Genomic DNA, 22,127 nt, shown 5'->3' with positions numbered 1-22,127 from the left:
TTTGCTTTGAAGAATGTATGTCAGAAATACTTAGAAAAGCAAATGGATTTGTATGTAGCATTTATGGATCTGGAGAAGGCATATGATAGAGTTGATAGAGATGCTCTGTGGAAGGTATTAAGAATATATGGTGTGGGAGGCAAGTTGTTAGAAGCAGTGAAAAGTTTTTATCGAGGATGTAAGGCATGTGTACATGTAGGAAGAGAGGAAAGTGATTGGTTCTCAGTGAATGTAGGTTTGCGGCAGGGGTGTGTGATGTCTCCATGGTTGTTTAATTTGTTTATGGATGGGGTTGTTAGGGAGGTAAATGCAAGAGTTTTGGAAAGAGGGGCAAGTATGAAGTCTGTTGGGGATGAGAGAGCTTGGGAAGTGAGTCAGTTGTTGTTCGCTGATGATACAGCGCTGGTGGCTGATTCATGTGAGAAACTGCAGAAGCTGGTGACTGAGTTTGGTAAAGTGTGTGGAAGAAGAAAGTTAAGAGTAAATGTGAATAAGAGCAAGGTTATTAGGTACAGTAGGGTTGAGGGTCAAGTCAATTGGGAGGTGAGTTTGAATGGAGAAAAACTGGAGGAAGTGAAGTGTTTTAGATATCTGGGAGTGGATCTGGCAGCGGATGGAACCATGGAAGCGGAAGTGGATCATAGGGTGGGGGAGGGGGCGAAAATTTTTGGGAGCCTTGAAGAATGTGTGGAAGTTGAGAACATTATCTCGGAAAGCAAAAATGGGTATGTTCGAAGGAATAGTGGTTCCAACAATGTTGTATGGTTGCGAGGCGTGGGCTATGGATAGAGTTGTGCGCAGGAGGATGGATGTGCTGGAAATGAGATGTTTGAGGACAATGTGTGGTGTGAGGTGGTTTGATCGAGTAAGTAACGTAAGGGTAAGAGAGATGTGTGGAAATAAAAAGAGCGTGGTTGAGAGAGCAGAAGAGGGTGTTTTGAAATGGTTTGGGCACATGGAGAGAATGAGTGAGGAAAGATTGACCAAGAGGATATATGTGTCGGAGGTGGAGGGAACGAGGAGAAGAGGGAGACCAAATTGGAGGTGGAAAGATGGAGTGAAAAAGATTTTGTGTGATCGGGGCCTGAACATGCAGGAGGGTGAAAGGAGGGCAAGGAATAGAGTGAATTGGAGCGATGTGGTATACAGGGGTTGACGTGCTGTCAGTGGATTGAATCAAGGCATGTGAAGCGTCTGGGGTAAACCATGGAAAGCTGTGTAGGTATGTATATTTGCGTGTGTGGACGTGTGTATGTACATGTGTATGGGGGGGGTTGGGCCATTTCTTTCGTATGTTTCCTTGCGCTACCTCGCAAACGCGGGAGACAGCGACAAAGTATAAAAAAAAAAAAAAAAAAAAAAAAAAAAAAAAAAAAAAAAAAAAAAAACATAATTCATACCGTCTGCCTTTATTCATTCCCATCACCACCTCGCTACACATGAAATAACAACCCTCTCCCCTCTTATGTGTGCGAGGTAGGGCTAGAAAAAGACAAGAAAGGCCCCATTCGTTTACACTCAGTCTCTAGCTGTCATTTAATAATGCACCGAAACCACAGCTCCCTTTCCATATCCAGGCCCCACACAACTTTCCATGGTTTACCCCAGATGCTTCACATGCCCTGGTTCAATCTATTGACTGCACGTCGACCCCGGTATACCACGTCATTCCAATTCACTCTGTTCCTTGCACGCCTTTCACCCTCCTGCATGTTCAGGCCCCCCATCACTCAAAATCTTTTTCACTCCATCTTTCCACCTCCAATTTGGTCTCCCACTTCTCCTCGTTCCCTCCACCTCTGACACATATATCCTCTTGGTCAATCTTTCCTCACTCATTCTCTCCATGTGACCACACCATTTCAAAACACCCTCTTCTGCTCTCTCAACCACACTCTTTTTATTAATACACATCTCTCTTACCCTATTATTACTTACTTGATCAAACCACCTCACATCACATATTGTCCTCAAACATCTCATTTCCAGTACATCAATCCTCCTCCACACAACTCTATCCATAGCCCACGCGCCTCGCAACCATACAACATTGTTGGAACCACTATTCCTTCAAACATACCCATTTTTGCTTTCTGAGATAATGTTCTCGACTTCCACACATTCTTCAACGCTCCCAGAATTTTTCCCCCTCCCCCACCCTATGATTCACTTCCACTTCCATGGTTCCATCCGATGCCAGATCCACTCCCAGATATCTAAAACACTTTACTTCCTCCAGTTTTTCTCCATTCAAACTTACCTCCCAATTGACTTGACCCTCAACCCTACTGTACCTAATAACCTTGCACTTATTCACATTTACTCTTAACTTTCTTCTTTCACACACTTTACCAAACTGTCACCAGCTTCTGCAGTTTCTCACATGAATCACCCACCAGTGCTGTATCATCAGCAAACAACAACTGACTCACTTCCCAAACTCTCTCATGCACAACAGACTTCATACTTGCCCCTCTTTCCAAAACTCTTGCATTCACCTCCCTAACAACCCCATCCATAAACAAATTTAACAACCATGGAGACATCACACACCCCTGCCGCAAACCTACATTCACTGAGAACCAATCACTTTCCTCTCTTCCTACACGTACACATGCCTTACATCCTCGATAAAAACTTTTCACTGCTTCTAACAACTTGCCTCCCACACCATATATTCTTAATACCTTCCACAGCGAATCTCTATCAACTCTATCATATGCCTTCTCCAGATCCATAAATGCTACATACAAATCCATTTGTAATTCTAAGCATTTCTCACATACATTCTTCAAAGCAAACACCTGATCCACACATCCTCTACAACTTCTGAAACCACACTGCTCTTCCCAATCTGGTGCTCTGTACATGCCTTCACCCTCTCAATCAATACTCTCCTATATAATTTACCAGGAATACTCAACAAACTTATACCTCTGTAATTTGAGCACTCACTCTTATCCCCTTTGCCTTTGTACAATGGCACTATGCAAGCATTCCACCAATCCTCAGGCACTTCACCATGAATCATACATACATTAAATAACCTTACCAACCAATCAACAATACAGTCAACCCCCTTTTTTAATAAATTCCACTGCAATACCATCCAAACCTGCTGCCTTGCTGGCTTTCATCTTTCGCAAAGCTTTTACTACCTCTTTGTTTACCAAATCATTTTCCCTAACCCTCTCACTTTGCACACCACCTTGACCAAAACACCCTATATCTGCCACTCTATCATCAAACGTTTACATTCAAGAAACCTTCAAAATACTCACTCCATCTCCTTCTCACATCACCACTACTTGTTATCACCTCCCCACTAGCCCCCTTCACTGAAGTTCCCATTTGCTCCCTTGTCTTACGCACTTTATTTACCTCCTTCCAGAACATCTTTTTATTCTCCCTAAAATTTAATGATACTCTCTCACCCCAACTCTCATTTGCCCTCTTTTTCACCTCTTGCACCTTTCTCTTGACCTCCTGCCTCTTTCTTTTATACATCTCCCACTAATTTGCATTTTTTCCCAGCAAAAATCGTCCAAATGCCTCTTTCTTTTCTTTCACTAATAATCTTACTTCTTCATCCCATCCCATCACTACCTTTTCTAATCTGCCCACCTCCCACGCTACTCATGCCACAAGCTTTTTTTGTGCAAGTCATGACCGCTTCCCTAATACATCCCATTCCTCCCCCACTCCCCTTACCTCCTTTGTTCTCACCTTTTTCCATTCTGTGCTCAGTCTCTCCTGGTACTTCCTCACACAAGTCTCCTTCCCAAGCTCACTTACTCTCACCACTCTCTTCACCCCAACATTCTCTCTTCTTTTCTGAAAACCCATACAAATCTTCACCTTTGCCTCCACAAGATAATGATCAGACATCCCTCCAGTTGCACCTTTCAGCACATTAACATCCAAAAGTCTCTCTTTCGCGCGCCTGTCAATTAACACAATCCAATAACGCTCTCTGGCCATCTCTCCTACTTACATACGTATACTTATGTATATCTCGTTTTAAACCAGGTATTCCCAATCACCAGTCCTTTTTCAGCACATAAATCTCTTCACCATTTCCATTTACAACACTGAACACCCCATGTATACCAATTATTCCCTCAACTGCCACATTACTCACATTTGCATTCAAATCACCCATCACTATAACCCGGTCTCGTGCATCAAAACCACTAAAACACTCATTCAGCTGCTCCCAAAACACTTGCCTCTCATGATCTTTCTTCTCATGCCCAGGTGCATATGCACCAATAATCACCCATCTCTCTCCATAAACTTTCAGTTTTACCCATATCAAATAATAATAATAATAATAATAATAATAATAATAATAATAATAATAAGTATTTCTAATAAAACTTACATTCATGTGTGCAAAGTTTTTCAGGAAGGCAGCAATGGCACTTGTAGCTGTGTGACCAGCAGATAAGAGGGCATCTGGGTTTTGAAACCTGGAAAAGGAGTGAATGAAAAATGTAAAAAGAGATTTGTCTTAAAATATATTTCATCTTTTCAAATATGCCTTCACCTGTTTTTAGAACAAGGTAATGTATCTATCTTTCCCATACATATTTGCTGCTGTAAATCTCTACTCATTCAAGTACTTGACACAACATAACAATTCCAATACCTTTGCCTTGCTGCCCTAGTATGCCCTTCTACTGAGCTCTCTCAATGCTCAGGACGGCAACCATGTCCAATGGGTGGTAAAGAAGCATGGTGCATGTCTTTGTGGGGTGATCATATGACAACTGAAGAGTGCTTTAACAGTTTTCCCAGTATATAAGTTGCCTTTCTACTGAGTGGGACCACAAGTCAAGAAGTAGTGATATTTTGTGCATATTTTTGTGGGGTAATCATAGGACAACTGAGGAGTAAGTCATCAGTCTCTCCAGTGGAGGTTGCATCTTGGGCATGAAGTGTCTTACAAGATGTTGGATAAGTGTCTTATAAGATGATGGATAAGTGTTCATAATGTTGGTGATATAGGTGGCGTCCAGAATGCTAAATGAGCACATAACTTATATATACTGGAGGAGTTTATTTCAGATGGGCTTATGGTCTGGTGGAGTGCTGTCCAAGACTAGATTGTGAGGCTGATTGTTTCACTCTTATTGGGTCATGATGGTGTATACATGTCCCCCCTCCTCCTATCATCCTATATAACTTCAATCCTCAGTATCCAAACTCTGTGAAAAACTTATCCGCTACAAAACATTCCACATTCACCCAAACTGCATGGCTTCCAACCAAAATACTATGCCTTGGTACTATATAGTGAATTCACACAGCTCCAACCCCCATTCCACACAGTACTAGAGGTGATATACATTAACAAAACAATCGATACCATCCAGTGACACATTCTCACACAAAAAATACATAACATCACTCTCCTTAACAAAGACAAAAAGTGGTTGGCCAACTTCATAATTACTCTCATGCCAGTCAATCACAACAGTTTCACCTCTCATACAATCAAACTCTAGAGTGGAGTTCTCCAAGCAGCAGTTCTTTCTTCAATCTCTTCTTAAACAAACTTCGATAACCTCAAACCAGTCCCAATATGATGGTTCTTTCATATGCAAACAACTTCACACCATTGGAACAAAGGCTCATTAAGAACAGTATGTCTGCATTTCCACATGTCTTCAATCACTCTTTTAACCCCAGGCACACAAGAATGCAGAAAACTCCTTCCAGTCACCTTGGATGGGCAGTCATTTCCATTGAACTCAACACCAGCATTGTCTGACAAGCACATGACATTCACTCTCCATACCAGTAACATCAACACAAACCAAATAACCTCAAAACACTAACTGACACCAGACTTGGGCAAGAAAAAGAATCCTCCATCGTCCTCTACAAACAGTTCATCCACTTCACTTTAGACTATGTCTCAACCGCCTGGTTCACTGTCCTCTCAAAAGCAAATATAAAAAAGCTGCAAAGCACAAAAAATATGCACTTCAAACAATCACTGGCTTACTGGCAAATATAAGCACACAAAAACTTGACAGTGAAACAATACAGTCCCTTTTCAACATAGCATCTGTTCGATTCCCACACCTGCAACAAATATAACTCCAGTAAAACATATACTCACTAAATTAACCCAATGAGCACTAAACATCCAGTTTCCCCAGACAAACATGAGTTACATTTTCCTGCCTACACTCTACAAGCATTGTCTCAATATATCCCAAAACCCTCCTTGCCTATGATGCAACTACCATACAAAAGACAGTGAGGACTTACTCAATTGCCCTGCACTTTCTCCACATACACGCATACACATCACAACACTTTATGGCTCATGGTCCTAACTGGTGGACATGGACAGATTCCTCAGCGATGCAGTTGCCAAATAAAGATAGAAGGGATTCCTGAAGAAGGAAATAAGTAAGCAGAAGTCAATGCTTGCTGGGCTAAGGGAAATGTGTAGCTATATGCTGCTGAAAAGTGAAGCAGGGATAAGCTTTTTATTCTTCTTGGGTTTGGTGGTTTGCTATGAAATGATATGAGTGGGAGGGGTTTCTTGCTGTTACAAAATACTGGGTGCTAAGCATACTGAGATAAGATTGTAATGTATTGAAGGAATTTTTGTTTTGTTGTATGTATTGAAAGTTTTTGATCTCTAGGTAGTCAGTGATTGTTTCTGAGTGCTCTAAGTTGTGTTGTTTGTAAATGTTACATTTCCATTTGAAGGTGAGGTGTAGTTTAGGAAGGAGTTGATGAAATGTTGGTGGAAGACATCAAGCAATTATTTCTTATTCTTAAATCAGTATTTAGTTTGCTTACAGTTATTAATGTGGTTTTAAAAGTGTTAGAGAAGTGTGTATCAGATTTTGCTTTGAAGAATCTGTATGAGAAAAAACTAAAGAAAGGGGAGGATTAATGTGTGGCATTTTAGGATCTAAAGAAAGCACAGGATGGGGTTGACAGAGACCTTTTGTTTTACCAATACTGGTGCACCACCGATTTTCCTGCACTCTTGGTTCCAAAACTTGGTCGGATTATCCATTTTGCCGGACCAACTGTTGTCACATAATAATAATTCATCAAAACACCTCTTACTAATTATACATGTCCCATGTGTCAAAAGTATACCATGGACTGCTAGAAATTTAAATCAAACAAATATTAAATGTTTGAGCACCCTAAGATGATAAGTCTGTCCTTAGATTGTTTGATTCCTGTGGGGTTTTCTTCGTCTTCTGTTGTTAGTGTTTTCCTAGGAATGCATCGCCAGAATAATGCAGTTTCATCTGCATTATACATCTGCTCAGGACTGAGGTGCTTGTCAGCTATGAGTTTCACAAATTCATCTACATGTTCAGTAGCTCCTTCATGGTTTGCAGACCACTTTTCTCTGCACACTTTATTCATGGAAATTACATGACGCTTCTTGAATCTCTGAAGCCATCCTTCACTATAGTCACGCTCATGTTGTAATTTAAGTTCTTTATGAAACAACTTATTCTGGTCCATTATCATGCTACCTGACAAGTCCACTCCATCACTCCGACGCTGTCGAAACCATTCCATCATCACTTGATCATGCTCAGTACTCTTACCTTCTTTCATAGTTTTTCTAATCGTCATTTGCATCTTGGAATCACTGTCTGCATAGAATTTCAATATTTTCTCTCTCTGCTTCTTTAAATCATGCACAGCTGGTGAACCAATACGGTAGATGTCACATAGCTTACACACCAAAACACCACGGTCCATTTTTTTCAACAGTTCTACTTTACCTTGGATCAATATGGACTGATGTTTACCTTTAGCACCACGACTGACACTCTCATATGTCTTAGAAGCCATAGCTAGGGTTAAATTTAAGCAAAATAAGCTAAGAATCTCACAGAATTGTGGTATCACCACCAACAAGTGCAGTGTAAAGAATGTAAATAAGCATGCCCTACACTCAATGCCATCTGTGGCTGCCCAGTAAACTAGTCTGGTGGCCACGGTAATTTCAAGTCCCCTCATGAAATTCTACCCGTACTAAAGGAGGAGCTAAACCATCAGTTGCCAGAAATTCAGTGGTCTACCTGTATATTGAGGTACTAATAAATGATGTAACTAATATGTGGTGAGGGAGAAAAGCTACTAAAAGCAGTGAAATTTGTCAAGAGAGTAAGATGTATGTGCAAGTACAAGGAGGGGAGGGTAAGTGGTCTCAGGCAGAGGCGAGTCTACAGTAGGTGTGTATGATGTTAACAAGACTGTTTAATCTGTTGTGGATGGAACTGTGTATGTGAGGGTTTCCAAGAAAAGGGTAGATCTACAGTCTGTTAGAGAAGGGGTGACCTGGCAGGTGAGTTGGACCTGTTTGCATCTGATAACACAGCACTGGTGGCATAATTGAGAAACTAAAGGAACTGGTTTCTGAGTTTGGGACAGTGTGAAAAAAGAAAGCTGAAAGTAAATTTGAATAAAAGCAGGGTTATTAGGTTCATAATGCAATGAAACCGGATGGTTGGAAAGTGAGGGTGAAATGGGAAAACCTGGATGAAATGGAGTGTTTTAGATATCTGTGAATGGACTTGGCAGTGACTGGAACTATGGAAGCTGAAGTGAGCCACAAGATGGGTGAAGGGGCTTAAGCTCATAGGCACACAGAAGAGTGTGAGGAAAGAGAGAGGTAAGGGTTAAAGATGGATATGTCTCATAGTATTGTAATCTCAGTGTCGATGTATGGATGTGAGGAATGGGTCCTAAATAAAAAAGCACTGGACAGGGTATATGCCGTGAAAGTGACTGAGGACAATATGTGGTGTGACGAGAGAGTTGATGGAATAAAGAATAATAGGGTAAAAGACAGGTGTGAAAGTAAAAGGAGCATGTATGAGAGCTGAAGAGGGTGTTCGTGAAATGGTTTGGACATATGATGATTAAGAGGGTTTACATGTAAGGAGCAGAGGGAAAATGGAGAAGGGAGAAACTGAGGAGGTGGTGGAAGGATGAAATGAAAGATTCTTTGAGAGAAAAGGAGCCTAAACATACAGGAGAAAGTAAGGCTTGCATGGGATTGAGCAACTTGGAGTGATGTGCTGAACCAAGGCATAAGAAGCAGCCAGGGGAAACCACAGTAAGAGGAGGTAGGAGGTATAATGTGATGGGGTCCCTGAGTAATCTATACACTGGATATCGATTTTGAGTGTACCAATCTTTGGGAGTGTAATAGGGCTCAAATAGTAAAGTTTTCCAAGTTCAGCTTGAATGCCTAGGAATGTTGCTGTGTTGCTAAGTTCAGTGTATCAATTACTTTTACCTTTGGGCTTTTTAAAGAGATCCATTATTATGAGAGAGCATCTAACATGGGGGAAGTGAATAAGTGTAGCTAAGTTTTACTGTATAAAGGGGAAGCTATGACTAAACAAAAGAAGGCAAGCTTTAGTGATACCAAAATGTAACATGTCAGTGATAGTTAAAGATTTAAATTCTCATGACTGAGAATTTAAATCTTTAAAACTAGTAAGCTTCCTTATGTTTCTGGTATTATTTTGGGGAATCAATTTATGATTTCTAGAACTCCATGAGCCAAGAATAAAATACACATCTTAAAGAAGGCAGGAAAGTCAAACAGAAAAGCTTGGACAAACCTGTTAAGAAACACTATCAATGCCAAATATGAAAGTTTCATGTTTCAAATTGAACTGCAGTCTGGTTTGGACAGGAGTAAGATTATGTACCAACACCAGTCATTTATGACAAGACCCAGAAGGAGCAGATATGAGGGAGAGATAGAGAAACGACTAGCAAACAAACGTTTGTAGATATTCTGGAAAACTGTTACAAGCAAGAGCAGAAGTTCACACAACTAAAGAAGGAGTTAAATAAAACTGGGGAATCGATTCTAAGATCATAAACCACGTCATGAGATGAAAGTGAAACTAGGAATAAAATGTAGAGTAAAAGATCATGAACACAGACTTGCATCTGGTGAGGAAGATTTGAGGGTATATAACCAAAGATAAAAAAAGTAAAATTATCAAAGAACAGGATAGGCTAGAAAGAGCTATCTTAGGTGTCCTACAAAATGCTGAACAGAAGGAACTGCCAATAAATAAAAGCTACAGAAACTACTGAAAATGCAGGAAGAGTATCTGTCAACCAAAAAATTTTAGACCAAAAGACTCTTGGTATGTGGATAATTATATAAATTGGATATTATCACGAAGTTTGTCCAAAGAGAGTATGTAATAAACAAGAATAGTTGTCAGTTTGCTTATATTAGTTTTTTTTTTTTTTTTATACTTTGTCGCTGTCTCCCGCGTTTGCGAGGTAGCGCAAGGAAACAGACGAAAGAAAGAAATGGCCCAACCCCCCCCCCTATACACATGTACATACACACGTCCACACACGCAAATATACATACCTACACAGCTTTCCATGGTTTACCCCAGACGCTTCAAATGCCTTGATTCAATCCACTGACAGCACGTCAACCCATGTATACCACATCGCTCCAATTCACTCTATTCCTTGCCCTCCTTTCACCCTCCTGCATGTTCAGGCCCCGATCACACAAAATCCTTTTCACTCCATCTTTCCACCTCCAATTTGGTCTCCCTCTTCTCCTCGTTCCCTCCACCTCCGACACATATATCCTCTTGGTCAATCTTTCCTCACTCATTCTCTCCATGTGCCCAAACCATTTCAAAACACCCTCTTCTGCTCTCTCAACCACGCTCTTTTTATTTCCACACATCTCTCTTACCCTTACGTTACTTACTCGATCAAACCACCTCACACCACACATTGTCCTCAAACATCTCATTTCCAGCACATCCATCCTCCTGCGCACAACTCTATCCATAGCCCACGCCTCGCAACCATACAACATTGTTGGAACCACTATTCCTTCAAACATACCCACTTTTGCTTTCCGAGATAATGTTCTCAACTTCCACACATTTTTCAAGGCTCCCAAAATTTTCGCCCCCTCCCCCACCCTATGATCCACTTCCGCTTCCATGGTTCCATCCGCTGACAGATCCACTCCCAGATATCTAAAACACTTCACTTCCTCCAGTTTTTCTCCATTCAAACTCACCTCCCAATTGACTTGACCCTCAACCCTACTGTACCTAATAACCTTGCTCTTATTCACATTTACTCTTAACTTTCTTCTTCCACACACTTTACCAAACTCCGTCACCAGCTTCTGCAGTTTCTCACATGAATCCGCCACCAGCGCTTATATTAGTATCTTCTGCAAATATCTGTAATTTCAAATTCTTGAAAAAAATGTGTAAAAGAAATATATGAAAAATAGAACCTACTGTATCATTCACTGAGTATAAGCGGATTGTAATGAATGTTACCATTTTTATTTATTTATTTTACTTTCTCGCTGTCTCCCGCGTTAGTGAGGTAGCGCAGGGAAACAGACAAAAGAATGGCCCAACCCACTCACATACATATGTATTCCTCTTGTTCCATCCATTTTCATAAATCTCTTTTTATTGTATGAATTAAGTATCAATAGTTCATGAATTTGGTACAAACCCACAAATTTGAACAGTATATAAAAATAGATTTTTTTTTTTTTTTTTAATACTTTGTCGCTGTCTCCCGCGTTTGCGAGGTAGCGCAAGGAAACAGACGAAAGAAATGGCCCAACCCCCCCCCCATACACATGTATATACATACGTCCACACACGCAAATATACATACCTACACAGCTTTCCATGGTTTACCCCAGACGCTTCACATGTCTTGATTCAATCCACTGACAGCACGTCAACCCCGGTATACCACATCGCTCCAATTCACTCTATTCCTTGCCCTCCTTTCACCCTCCTGCATGTTCAGGCCCCGATCACACAAAATCTTTTTCACTCCATCTTTCCACCTCCAATTTGGTCTTCCACTTCTCCTTGTTCCCTCCATCTCTGACACATACATCCTCTATGTCAATCTTTCCTCACTCATTCTCTCCATGTGACCAAACCATTTCAAAACACCCTCTTCTGCTCTCTCAACCACACTCTTTTTACCCCACATATCTCTCTTACCCTTACGTTACTTACTCGATCAAACCACCTCACATTACATATTGTCCTCAAACAGATCCACTCCCAGATATCTAAAACACTTCACTTCCTCCAGTTTTTCTCCATTCAAACTCACCTCCCAATTGACTTGACCCTCAACCCTACTGTACCTAATAACCTTGCTCTTATTCACATTTACTCTTAACTTTCTTCTTCCACACACTTTACCAAACTCAGTCACCAGCTTCTGCAGTTTCTCACATGAATCAGCCACCAGCGCTGTATCATCAGCGAACAACAACTGACTCACTTCCCAAGCTCTCTCATCCCCAACAGACTTCATACTTGCCCCTCTTTCCAAAACTCTTGCATTTACCTCCCTAACAACCCCATCCATAAACAAATTAAACAACCATGGAGACATCACACACCCCTGCCGCAAACCTACATTCACTGAGAACCAATCACTTTCCTCTCTTCCTACACGTACACATGCCTTACATCCATGATAAAAACTTTTCACTGCTTCTAACAACTTGCCTCCCACACCATATATTCTTAATACCTTCCACAGAGCATCTCTATCAACTCTATCATATAGATATATACAAAAATAAGATTATATATTAATTTATCGTACTTTGTCCCTGTCTCCCGCGTTAGCAAGGTAACGCAAGAAAACAGAAGAAAGAATGGCCCAACCCACCAATATACACATGTATATACATACATGTCCACACATGCACATATACATACCTATACATGTCAACGTATACATTTTTTTTTTTTTTTTTTTTTTTTTTTTTTTTTATACTTTGTCGCTGTCTCCCGCGTTTGCGAGGTAGCGCAAGGAAACAGACGAAAGAAATGGCCCAACCCCCCCCCCATACACATGTACATACACACGTCCAGACACGCAAATATACATACCTACACAGCTTTCCATGGTTTACCCCAGACGCTTCACATGCCTTGCTTCAATCCACTGACAGCACGTCAACCCCTGTATACCACATGACTCCAATTCACTCTATTTCTTGCCCTCCTTTCACCCTCCTGCATGTTCAGGCCCCGATCACACAAAATCTTTTTCACTCCATCTTTCCACCTCCAATTTGGTCTCCCTCTTCTCCTCGTTCCCTCCACCTCCGACACATATATCCTCTTGGTCAATCTCTCCTCACTCATTCTCTCCATGTGCCCAAACCATTTCAAAACACCCTCTTCTGCTCTCTCGACCACGCTCTTTTTATTTCCACACATCTCTCTTACCCTTACGTTACTTACTCGATCAAACCACCTCACACCACACATTGTCCTCAAACATCTCATTTCCAGCACATCCATCCTCCTGCGCACATCTCTATCCATAGCCCACGCCTCGCAACCATACAGCATTGTTGGAACCACTATTCCCTCAAACATACCCATTTTTGCTTTCCGAGATAATGTTCTCGACTTCCACACATTTTTCAAGGCTCCCAAAATTTTCGCCCCCTCCCCCACCCTATGATCCACTTCCGCTTCCATGGTTCCATCCGCTGACAGATCCACTCCCAGATATCTAAAACACTTCACTTCCTCCAGTTTTTCTCCATTCAAACTCACCTCCCAATTGACTTGACCCTCACCCCTACTGTACCTAATAACCTTGCTCTTATTCACATTTACTCTCAACTTTCTTCTTCCACACACTTTACCAAACTCAGTCACCAGCTTCTGCAGTTTCTCACATGAATCAGCCACCAGCGCTGTATCATCAGCGAACAACAATTGACTCACTTCCCAAGCTCTCTCATCCCCAACAGACTTCATACTTGCCCCTCTTTCCAGGACTCTTGCATTTACCTCCTTTACAACCCCATCCATAAACAAATTAAACAACCATGGAGACATCACACACCCCTGCCGCAAACCTACATTCACTGAGAACCAATCACTTTCCTCTCTTCCTACACGTACACATGCCTTACATCCTCGATAAAAACTTTTCACTGCTTCTAACAACTTGCCTCCCACACCATATATTCTTAATACCTTCCACAGAGCATCTCTATCAACTCTATCATATGCCTTCTCCAGATCCATAAATGCTACATACAAATCCATTTGCTTTTCTAAGTATTTCTCACATACATTCTTCAAAGCAAACACCTGATCCACACATCCTCTACCACTTCTGAAACCGCACTGCTCTTCCCCAATCTGATGCTCTGTACATGCCTTCACCCTCTCAATCAATACCCTCCCATATAATTTACCAGGAATACTCAACAAACTTATACCTCTGTAATTTGAGCACTCACTCTTATCCCCTTTGCCTTTGTACAATGGCACTATGCACGCATTCCGCCAATCCTCAGGCACCTCACCATGAGTCATACATACATTAAATAACCTTACCAACCAGTCAACAATACAGTCACCCCCTTTCTTAATAAATTCCACTGCAATACCATCCAAACCTGCTGCCTTGCCGGCTTTCATCTTCCGCAAAGCTTTACTACCTCTTCTCTGTTTACCAAATCATTTTCCCTAACCCTCTCACTTTGCACACCACCTCGACCAAAACACCCTATATCTGCCACTCTGTCATCAGACACATTCAACAAACCTTCAAAATACTCATTCCATCTCCTTCTCACATCACCGCTACTTGTTATCACCTCCCCATTTACGCCCTTCACTGAAGTTCCCATTTGCTCCCTTGTCTTACGCACCCTATTTACCTCCTTCCAGAACATCTTTTTATTCTCCCTAAAATTTACTGATAGTCTCTCACCCCAACTCTCATTTGCCCTTTTTTTCACCTCTTGCACCTTTCTCTTGACCTCCTGTCTCTTTCTTTTATACTTCTCCCACTCAATTGCATTTTTTCCCTGCAAAAATCGTCCAAATGCCTCTCTCTTCTCTTTCACTAATACTCTTACTTCTTCATCCCACCACTCACTACCCTTTCTAAACAGCCCAGCTCCCACTCTTCTCATGCCACAAGCATCTTTTGCGCAATCCATCACTGATTCCCTAAATACATCCCATTCCATGCGAAGTAGCACTAGAAAAAGACAACAAAGGCTACATTCGTTCACACTCAGTCTCTAGTTGTCACGTATATTGCACCGAAACCACAGCTCCCTTTCCACATCCAGGTCCCACAAAACTTTCCATGGTTTACCACAAGACCCATCACATGGCCTGGTTCAATTCACTGACAGCAAGTCGACCTTGGTATACCACATTGTTCCAATTCACTCTATTCCTTGCACACCTTTCACCCTCATGCATGTTCAGGCTCTGATCGCTCAAAATCTTTTTCACTCAATCCTTCCGCCTTCAATTTGGTCTTCCACTTCTCCTTGTTCCCTCCATCTCTGACACATACATCCTCTATGTCAATCTTTCCTCACTCATTCTCTCCATGTGACCAAACCATTTCAAAACACCCTCTTCTGCTCTCTCAACCACACTCTTTTTACCCCACATATCTCTCTTACCCTTACGTTACTTACTCGATCAAACCACCTCACACCACACATTGTCCTCAAACATCTCATTTCTAGCACATCCATCCTCCTGCGCACAACTCTATCCATAGCCCACGCCTCGCAACCATACAACATTGTTAGAACCACTATTCCTTCAAACATACCCATTTTTGCTTTCCGAGATAATGTTCTTGCCTTCCACACATTTTTCAACGCTCCCAGAATTTTCGCCCCCTCCCCCACCCTATGATCCACTTCCGCTTCCATGGTTCTATTCGCTGCCAAATCCACTCCCAGATATCTAAAACACTTCACTTCCTCCAGTTTTTCTCCATTCAAACTTCTCACAATTGACTTGTCCCTCAACCCTACTGTACCTAATAACCTTGCTCTTATTCACATTTACTCTCAGCTTTCTTCTTTCACACACTTTACCAAACTCAGTCACCAGCTTCAGCAGTTTCTCACCCTAATCAGCCACCAGTGCATCAGCAAACAACAACTGACTCACTTCCCAAGCTCTCTCATCCACAACAGACTGCATACTCGCACCTCTCTCCAAAACTTGCATTCACCTCCCTAACAACCCTATCTATAAACAAATTGAACAGCCATGAAGACATCACGCACCCCTGCCGCAAACCGACATTCACTGAGAACCAATCACTTTCCTCTCTTCCTACTCGTACACATGCCTCACATCCTCAATAAAAAATTTTCACTGCTTTTAGCAATTTGCCTCCCACACCATATATTCTTAATACCTTCCACAGAGCATCTCTGTCAACTCTATCATATGCTTCTCCAGATCCATAAATGCTACATACAAATCCATTTGCTTTTCTAAGTATTTCTCACATACATTCTTCAAAGCAAACACCTGATCCACACATGCTCTACCACTTCTGAAACCACACTGCTCTTCCCCAATCTGATGCTCTGTACATGCCTTCACCCTCTCAATCAATACCCTCCCATATAAATTCCCAGGAATACTCAACAAACTTATGTCTCTGTAATTTGAGTACTCACTTTTATCCCCTTTACCTTTGTACAATGGCACTATGCAAGCATTCCGCCAATCCTCATGCACCTCACCATGAGTCATACATACACTGAATGACCTTACCAACCAGTCAACAAGACAGTCACCCCTATTTTAATAAATTCCACTGCAATACCATCCAAACCTGCTGCCTTGCCAGCTTTCATCTTCTGCAAAGCTTTTACTACCTCTTCTCTGTTTACCAAATCATTTTCCCTAACCCTCTCACTTTGCACACCACCTCAATCAAAACACCCTATATCTGCCACTCTATCATCAAACACATTCAACAAACCTTCAAAATACTCACTACATCTGCTTCTCACATCACCACTACTTGTTATCACCTCCCCATTTGTCCCCTTCACTGATGTTCCCATTTGTTCCCTTGTCTTACGCAATAAAGCATAATAAATAAAATAAAACATGTATGTATATATTGTAAGAGGTCACAGTGGTGCATGTGATCTAGTACATGCATAAAACCACAAGGAAAAGGAAACGCAAGTTCCCAAGTGCACTTTCATGTAATGATCACATCAAGAGGGGAGATACAAGAATGAGATAGAACATATAGAGCAGTTAGTTGATGTACAAAGAAGAGACGTAGCTAAGACATCATCGGCAAACAAGCATTATCCGATGCTGGTGTTCAAGTCTGGCATCATGCATGTCATATAACTTTTATCATGTGGACAGGAAGAAAACTATTTAAAAATCTGCCGACAACAAAGATGTCTAGTTTGTAAAGACCTTCACCAATATCAATGTTACAATTCTTTGTGTATTTAACAATAGGAGATTCAACGTTATTTCTCATGCTAAAGGAGTTACAATCAATAACTGAATTAGTCTTACTCCAGTCAATACAATGGTCATAATCCTTAAAATGATTAAACAAAGCATTTGATTCTTATCCTGTTCTCATTCTATATAAATACATGTTGCTTAACATAAAGATCCTTACCAGTCTGCCCAACATAAAACATATTACAGAGAGAAGACAGCAACATCATGGTGGACTGAAACGGTGAAATAGAGAGAGTTGATAGCAAGTGTTAATGTGGTGAAAACTTCTGATTACACTTCAGGTAAACAGTTATGCTACATCTAACCTATTACTAATTTGTGTTTTAGGTGCCAAAGAAGAAATGAAAGCCACATGTGAGCAAAAGCCTGTCTGCTTGATGTGCACAGAATCATTTTTCTTTAATCTTGGTAAATTTCGGGGAATTTCTGCAAACAAAACAAACAATATGAATATAACGAAGAACATGCGAGGAAAACACCTTGACAACAAAGCTTGCAAGATTCTTACCTATCTGGTAACTCATGGGCAAGAGCTCCCAAGAGATCTGTGGTCTTGCTCACACTGTCACCAGAATTTATGACCAACCAATCTAGTCCACTTCTTAGGCCATCGGTGAACTTCTTGCAAAGCAATCCTCCTGAAATAGCTCATTCTGATATTACAACAAGTAAAATTCAGCATTACTCACACGATCTGCATCTTATCTTGACACAGCTTTCGCAATAAACTCAGACTTGGACAGGATATCTTAGTGGGGCAGACAAAATCTTGTTAATGTTTAATGTCTCCAAAACCCAATATCTACTGATCTCTCAAACAAAAACTCCCAACAACTCTAGTCTCTCCTTTGATGGTTCTCTAATTCCACCTCTTGATTCAATGAACATACTTAGTATTACTGTAACATCCACTCTTTCTTGGATACCCCCACATTACAGAATAGCTAAGTCTGCCTCTAAGAAACTAGGTGTCCTGTTTTGATGTCAAAATTTCTCTTCTGAACAATTGCTCCATTCACACAATGGGTTGATTCATCCTTGTATGGAGTGCTGCTCTCACATTTAGGGTGGTTCTAGCTCTGTATGCTTACTTGACAGAGCCGAGTCGAAAGCGATCCAACTTATAAACTGTCCCAGAGTGACTTCAAAAATTGGACCACTTTGCTTTATGCTGCAAGGTTGGTTCACTTTAACTCTTCTATAGGTATTATTCTGATTTTTGCTCCTGAGAGCTACCTGTTTGTGTGCCCCCACCACTAGCTAGACCACGCAATATTCAGGAAGCTGCTGCATCACAATTTATTGAGAGTCCATCAGCAACTCAAGGGTGAAGGGTGGGCTGTACATCAAAGGTGTGGAACTCCCTAACTTCTCATGTTTTTTCCAATAACTATGACCTGGCACCTTTCAAAAGACAGGTCTTTCACTTCCTCCAAAATTCATTAATGCTTTCCCTTGTCTTTTCAGTTTCACAATTCTCTCTATATTTCAATCAAGGCCCGGCCTTGATGTGGACTTTTATCTGCAACAGGAGCCTCAAAAAGGCCCAGTCCACTGTTCTTAACGCTACCTCGCTAATGCGGGAAATGGCAAATAGTATGAAAGAAAAAGAAAAATAATCAACTCCATAGTTATTTGGCGATAAATTACTAAGTAAAATGTAAGTGTATTACCATTCTACTTAGTTTTCTCTGAGGTACAATAGCAAACAACTAAACCTGTGTTAAACTATCCCATAAACCATTTTTCTGCATGATTCCAATTAATGTACTGAAAGTTGATGCTAAGCTTAATCAGTAAATCTGAGACAAGCATTAGTAATTGCTGAAGCATTATGATATCAATTTTCTAAACGATACAAAAAATGCATAAATATGCCTGAGGCTACACTAGTCATGCATTTCTCCCACTTGTATGATATAATGCCAATTGTTTCTACACCATTTCTAAAAATCATTAACAAATATATATAATTCATTTGTGCTGGGAGCGAACATGACAGCAAATGGAACTATGGAAATGGAAGTGAACCATAGGGCCAAAAATGGATTTGTTTGATGGTATACTAGTCCCAAGAACATCCAGGCCCTACAAACCTTTCCATGTTTACCCCAGACGTTTCACATGCCCTGGCACAGTCCACTGAAAGCACTTCGACCCCGGTATACAACATCGTTCCAATTAATTCTATTCAATTACTTACTTATTCAAACCAGCCCACACCACATATTTCCTTCGAATATTTCATTTCCAACACATCAACCTCCACTGTACAACACTATCTATAGTCCATGCCTCGCAACCATATAACACCGTTGGAATTACCATTCCTTCAAACATACCAATTTTTGCTCTCCGAGACAACGTTCTCTCCTTCCACACATTCTTCAATGCTCCCAGAACCTTCGCCCCCTCCCCCACTCTGTGACTTGCTTCTGCTTCCATGGTTTCATTCCCTGCTAAGGCCTCTCCCAGATATCTAAAACATTTTACTTCATCCAATTTTTCTCTATTCAAAATTACATCCTGATTAACTTGTCCCTCAACTCTACTGAACCTAACAACCTTGCTCTTAGTCACATTTACTCTCATCTTTCTCCTTTTACACACTTTTCCAGACTCAATCACCAACTTCTGCAGTTTCTCACTCGAATCAGCCACTAGAGCTGTATCATCGGCGAACAACAACTGACTCACTTCCCAGGCCCTCTCATCCCCAAGAGACTGCACACTTGCCCCTTTCTCCAAACCTCTTGTATTTATCTACCTGATCACCCCATCCATAAACAAATCAAACATCCATGGGGACATCACACACCACTGCTACAGACCAACATACAATGAGAACCAATCACTCTCCTCAATTCCTAGTCGTGCAAATGTCTTACAGCCTTGGTAAAAACTTCTCACTGCTTCTAGCATCCTACCTCCCACACCATATACTCTTAAGACCTACAACAAATCATCTCTATCAATCCTATCATATGCCTTCTCCAGATCCATAAATGCAACATATAAATCCATCTGCTTTTCTAAGTATTTCTAACACACATCCTTCAAAGCAAACACCTGATTCACACATCCTCTACCACTTGTGAAACCACACTGCTCCTCCCAAATCTGATGCTTTGTACATGCCTTCACCCTCTCAATCAATACCCTCTCACACAATTTCCCAGGATTACTCAACAAACTTATGCTTAAGTAGTTTGAACATATACCTTTATCCCCTTTGTCTTTGTACAATGGCACTAGGCCAATCCTCAGGCACTTTACCATGAGCCATACATACGTTGAATATCCTTACCAACCAATCAACAACACAGTCCCCCACTTTTTTCATAAATTCAACTGCAATACCATCCAAACCTGCTGTCTTGCTGGATTTCATCTTCCACAAATCTTTCACCACCTCTTCTCTCTTAACCAAACCATTCTCCCTGACCCTCTCACTTTGCACACCACTCCAATCAAAACACTCTATATTTGCCACTCTATCATCAAACACATTCAACAAACCTCAAAATACTCACTCCATCTCCTTCTCACTTCATCATTACCTGTTATCACTTCCCCACTTGCCCCATTCACCGACATTCCCATTTGTTCTCCTGTCTTACGCACATTGTTTACCTCCTTCCAAACATGCTTTTATTCTCCTTAAAGGTGAATGATACTCTCTCACCCCAACTCTCATTTGCCCTCTTTTTCAACCCTTGCATCTTTCTCTTGACCTCCTGCCACTTTCTTTTATACACCTTCCAGTCATTTGCACTCCTTCCTTGCAAGTATCGTCCAAACGCCTCTCTTTTCTCTTTCACTAACAAATTTATTTCTTCATCCCACCACTCACTACCCCTTTCAATCTGCCCATCTCCCACCTTTCTCATACCACATGCATCTTTTGCACAAGCCATCACTACTTCCCTAAATACATCCCACTCCTCACCCACTCCTTCTCACGTCGTTTGCTTTCACCTTTTGCCAGTCTACACACAATCTCTCCTGGTACTTCCTCACATGTCTCCAACCACAAGATATTGATCAGATATCCCTCCAGCTGCCCCTCTCAGCACATTAACATCCAAAAGTCTCTTTTACATGCCTATCAATTAACACAATCCAATAATGCCCTTTGACCATCTCTCCTACTCATACATATACTTATATCTCTCTCTTTTTAAATCAGGCATTCCCAATCACCAGTCTTTTTTTCAGCACATAAATCCCCAAGCTCTTCACCATTTCCATTTACAAAACTGAATACCCCATGTACACCAATCATACCCTCAACTGCCACATTACTCACCTCTGCATTTAAATCACCCACCATCAAAACCCAGTCTCGTGCATCAAAGCTGCTGACACACTCACTTAGCTGCTCTCAAAACACTTGGCTCTAATGATCTTTCTTCTCATGACCAAGTGCATAAGCACCAATAATCACCCATCTCTCTCCATCCACTTTCAGTTTTACCCACACCAATCTAGAATCTATTTTCTTACACTCTATCACATACTCTAACGACTCCTGTTTCAGGAGTTGTGCTACTCCTTCCTTAGCTCTTGTCTTCTCATCAACCCCTGACTTTACTCCCAAGACTTTCCCAAACCACTCTTCCCCTTTACCCTTGAACTTCGTATCACTTATAGCCAGAATATACAGGTTTCTTTCCTCAAACATACTACCTATCTCTCTTTCTTCTCATCTTGGTTACATCCACACACATTCAGACACCCCAATCTGAGCCTTCG

At 41.2% G+C, this 22,127-nt stretch overlaps 1 protein-coding gene across 1 annotated transcript in view; it reads right to left on the bottom strand.

Annotated features, from left to right (window-relative positions):
- The window catches only part of LOC139766666 (kinesin-like protein KIF14), a 282,193-nt gene that overhangs the window by 23,925 nt on the left and 236,141 nt on the right, over nt 1–22,127 (bottom strand). Inside the window, exons 26-27 of the mRNA XM_071695567.1 lie at nt 17,881–18,010; nt 4,385–4,472 (exon numbers count right to left, since the gene is read on the bottom strand). Coding sequence (XP_071551668.1) covers nt 4,385–4,472; nt 17,881–18,010 — 218 coding nt within the window. The remainder of the gene's footprint in view (nt 1–4,384; nt 4,473–17,880; nt 18,011–22,127) is intronic.

This window comes from Panulirus ornatus, chromosome 4, assembly GCF_036320965.1.
Source record: "Panulirus ornatus isolate Po-2019 chromosome 4, ASM3632096v1, whole genome shotgun sequence".
Classification (NCBI taxonomy): Eukaryota; Metazoa; Arthropoda; class Malacostraca; order Decapoda; family Palinuridae; genus Panulirus; species Panulirus ornatus.
Note: the sequence above shows the minus strand (reverse complement) of the source record. Positions and strands in the feature narration are given on the sequence as shown.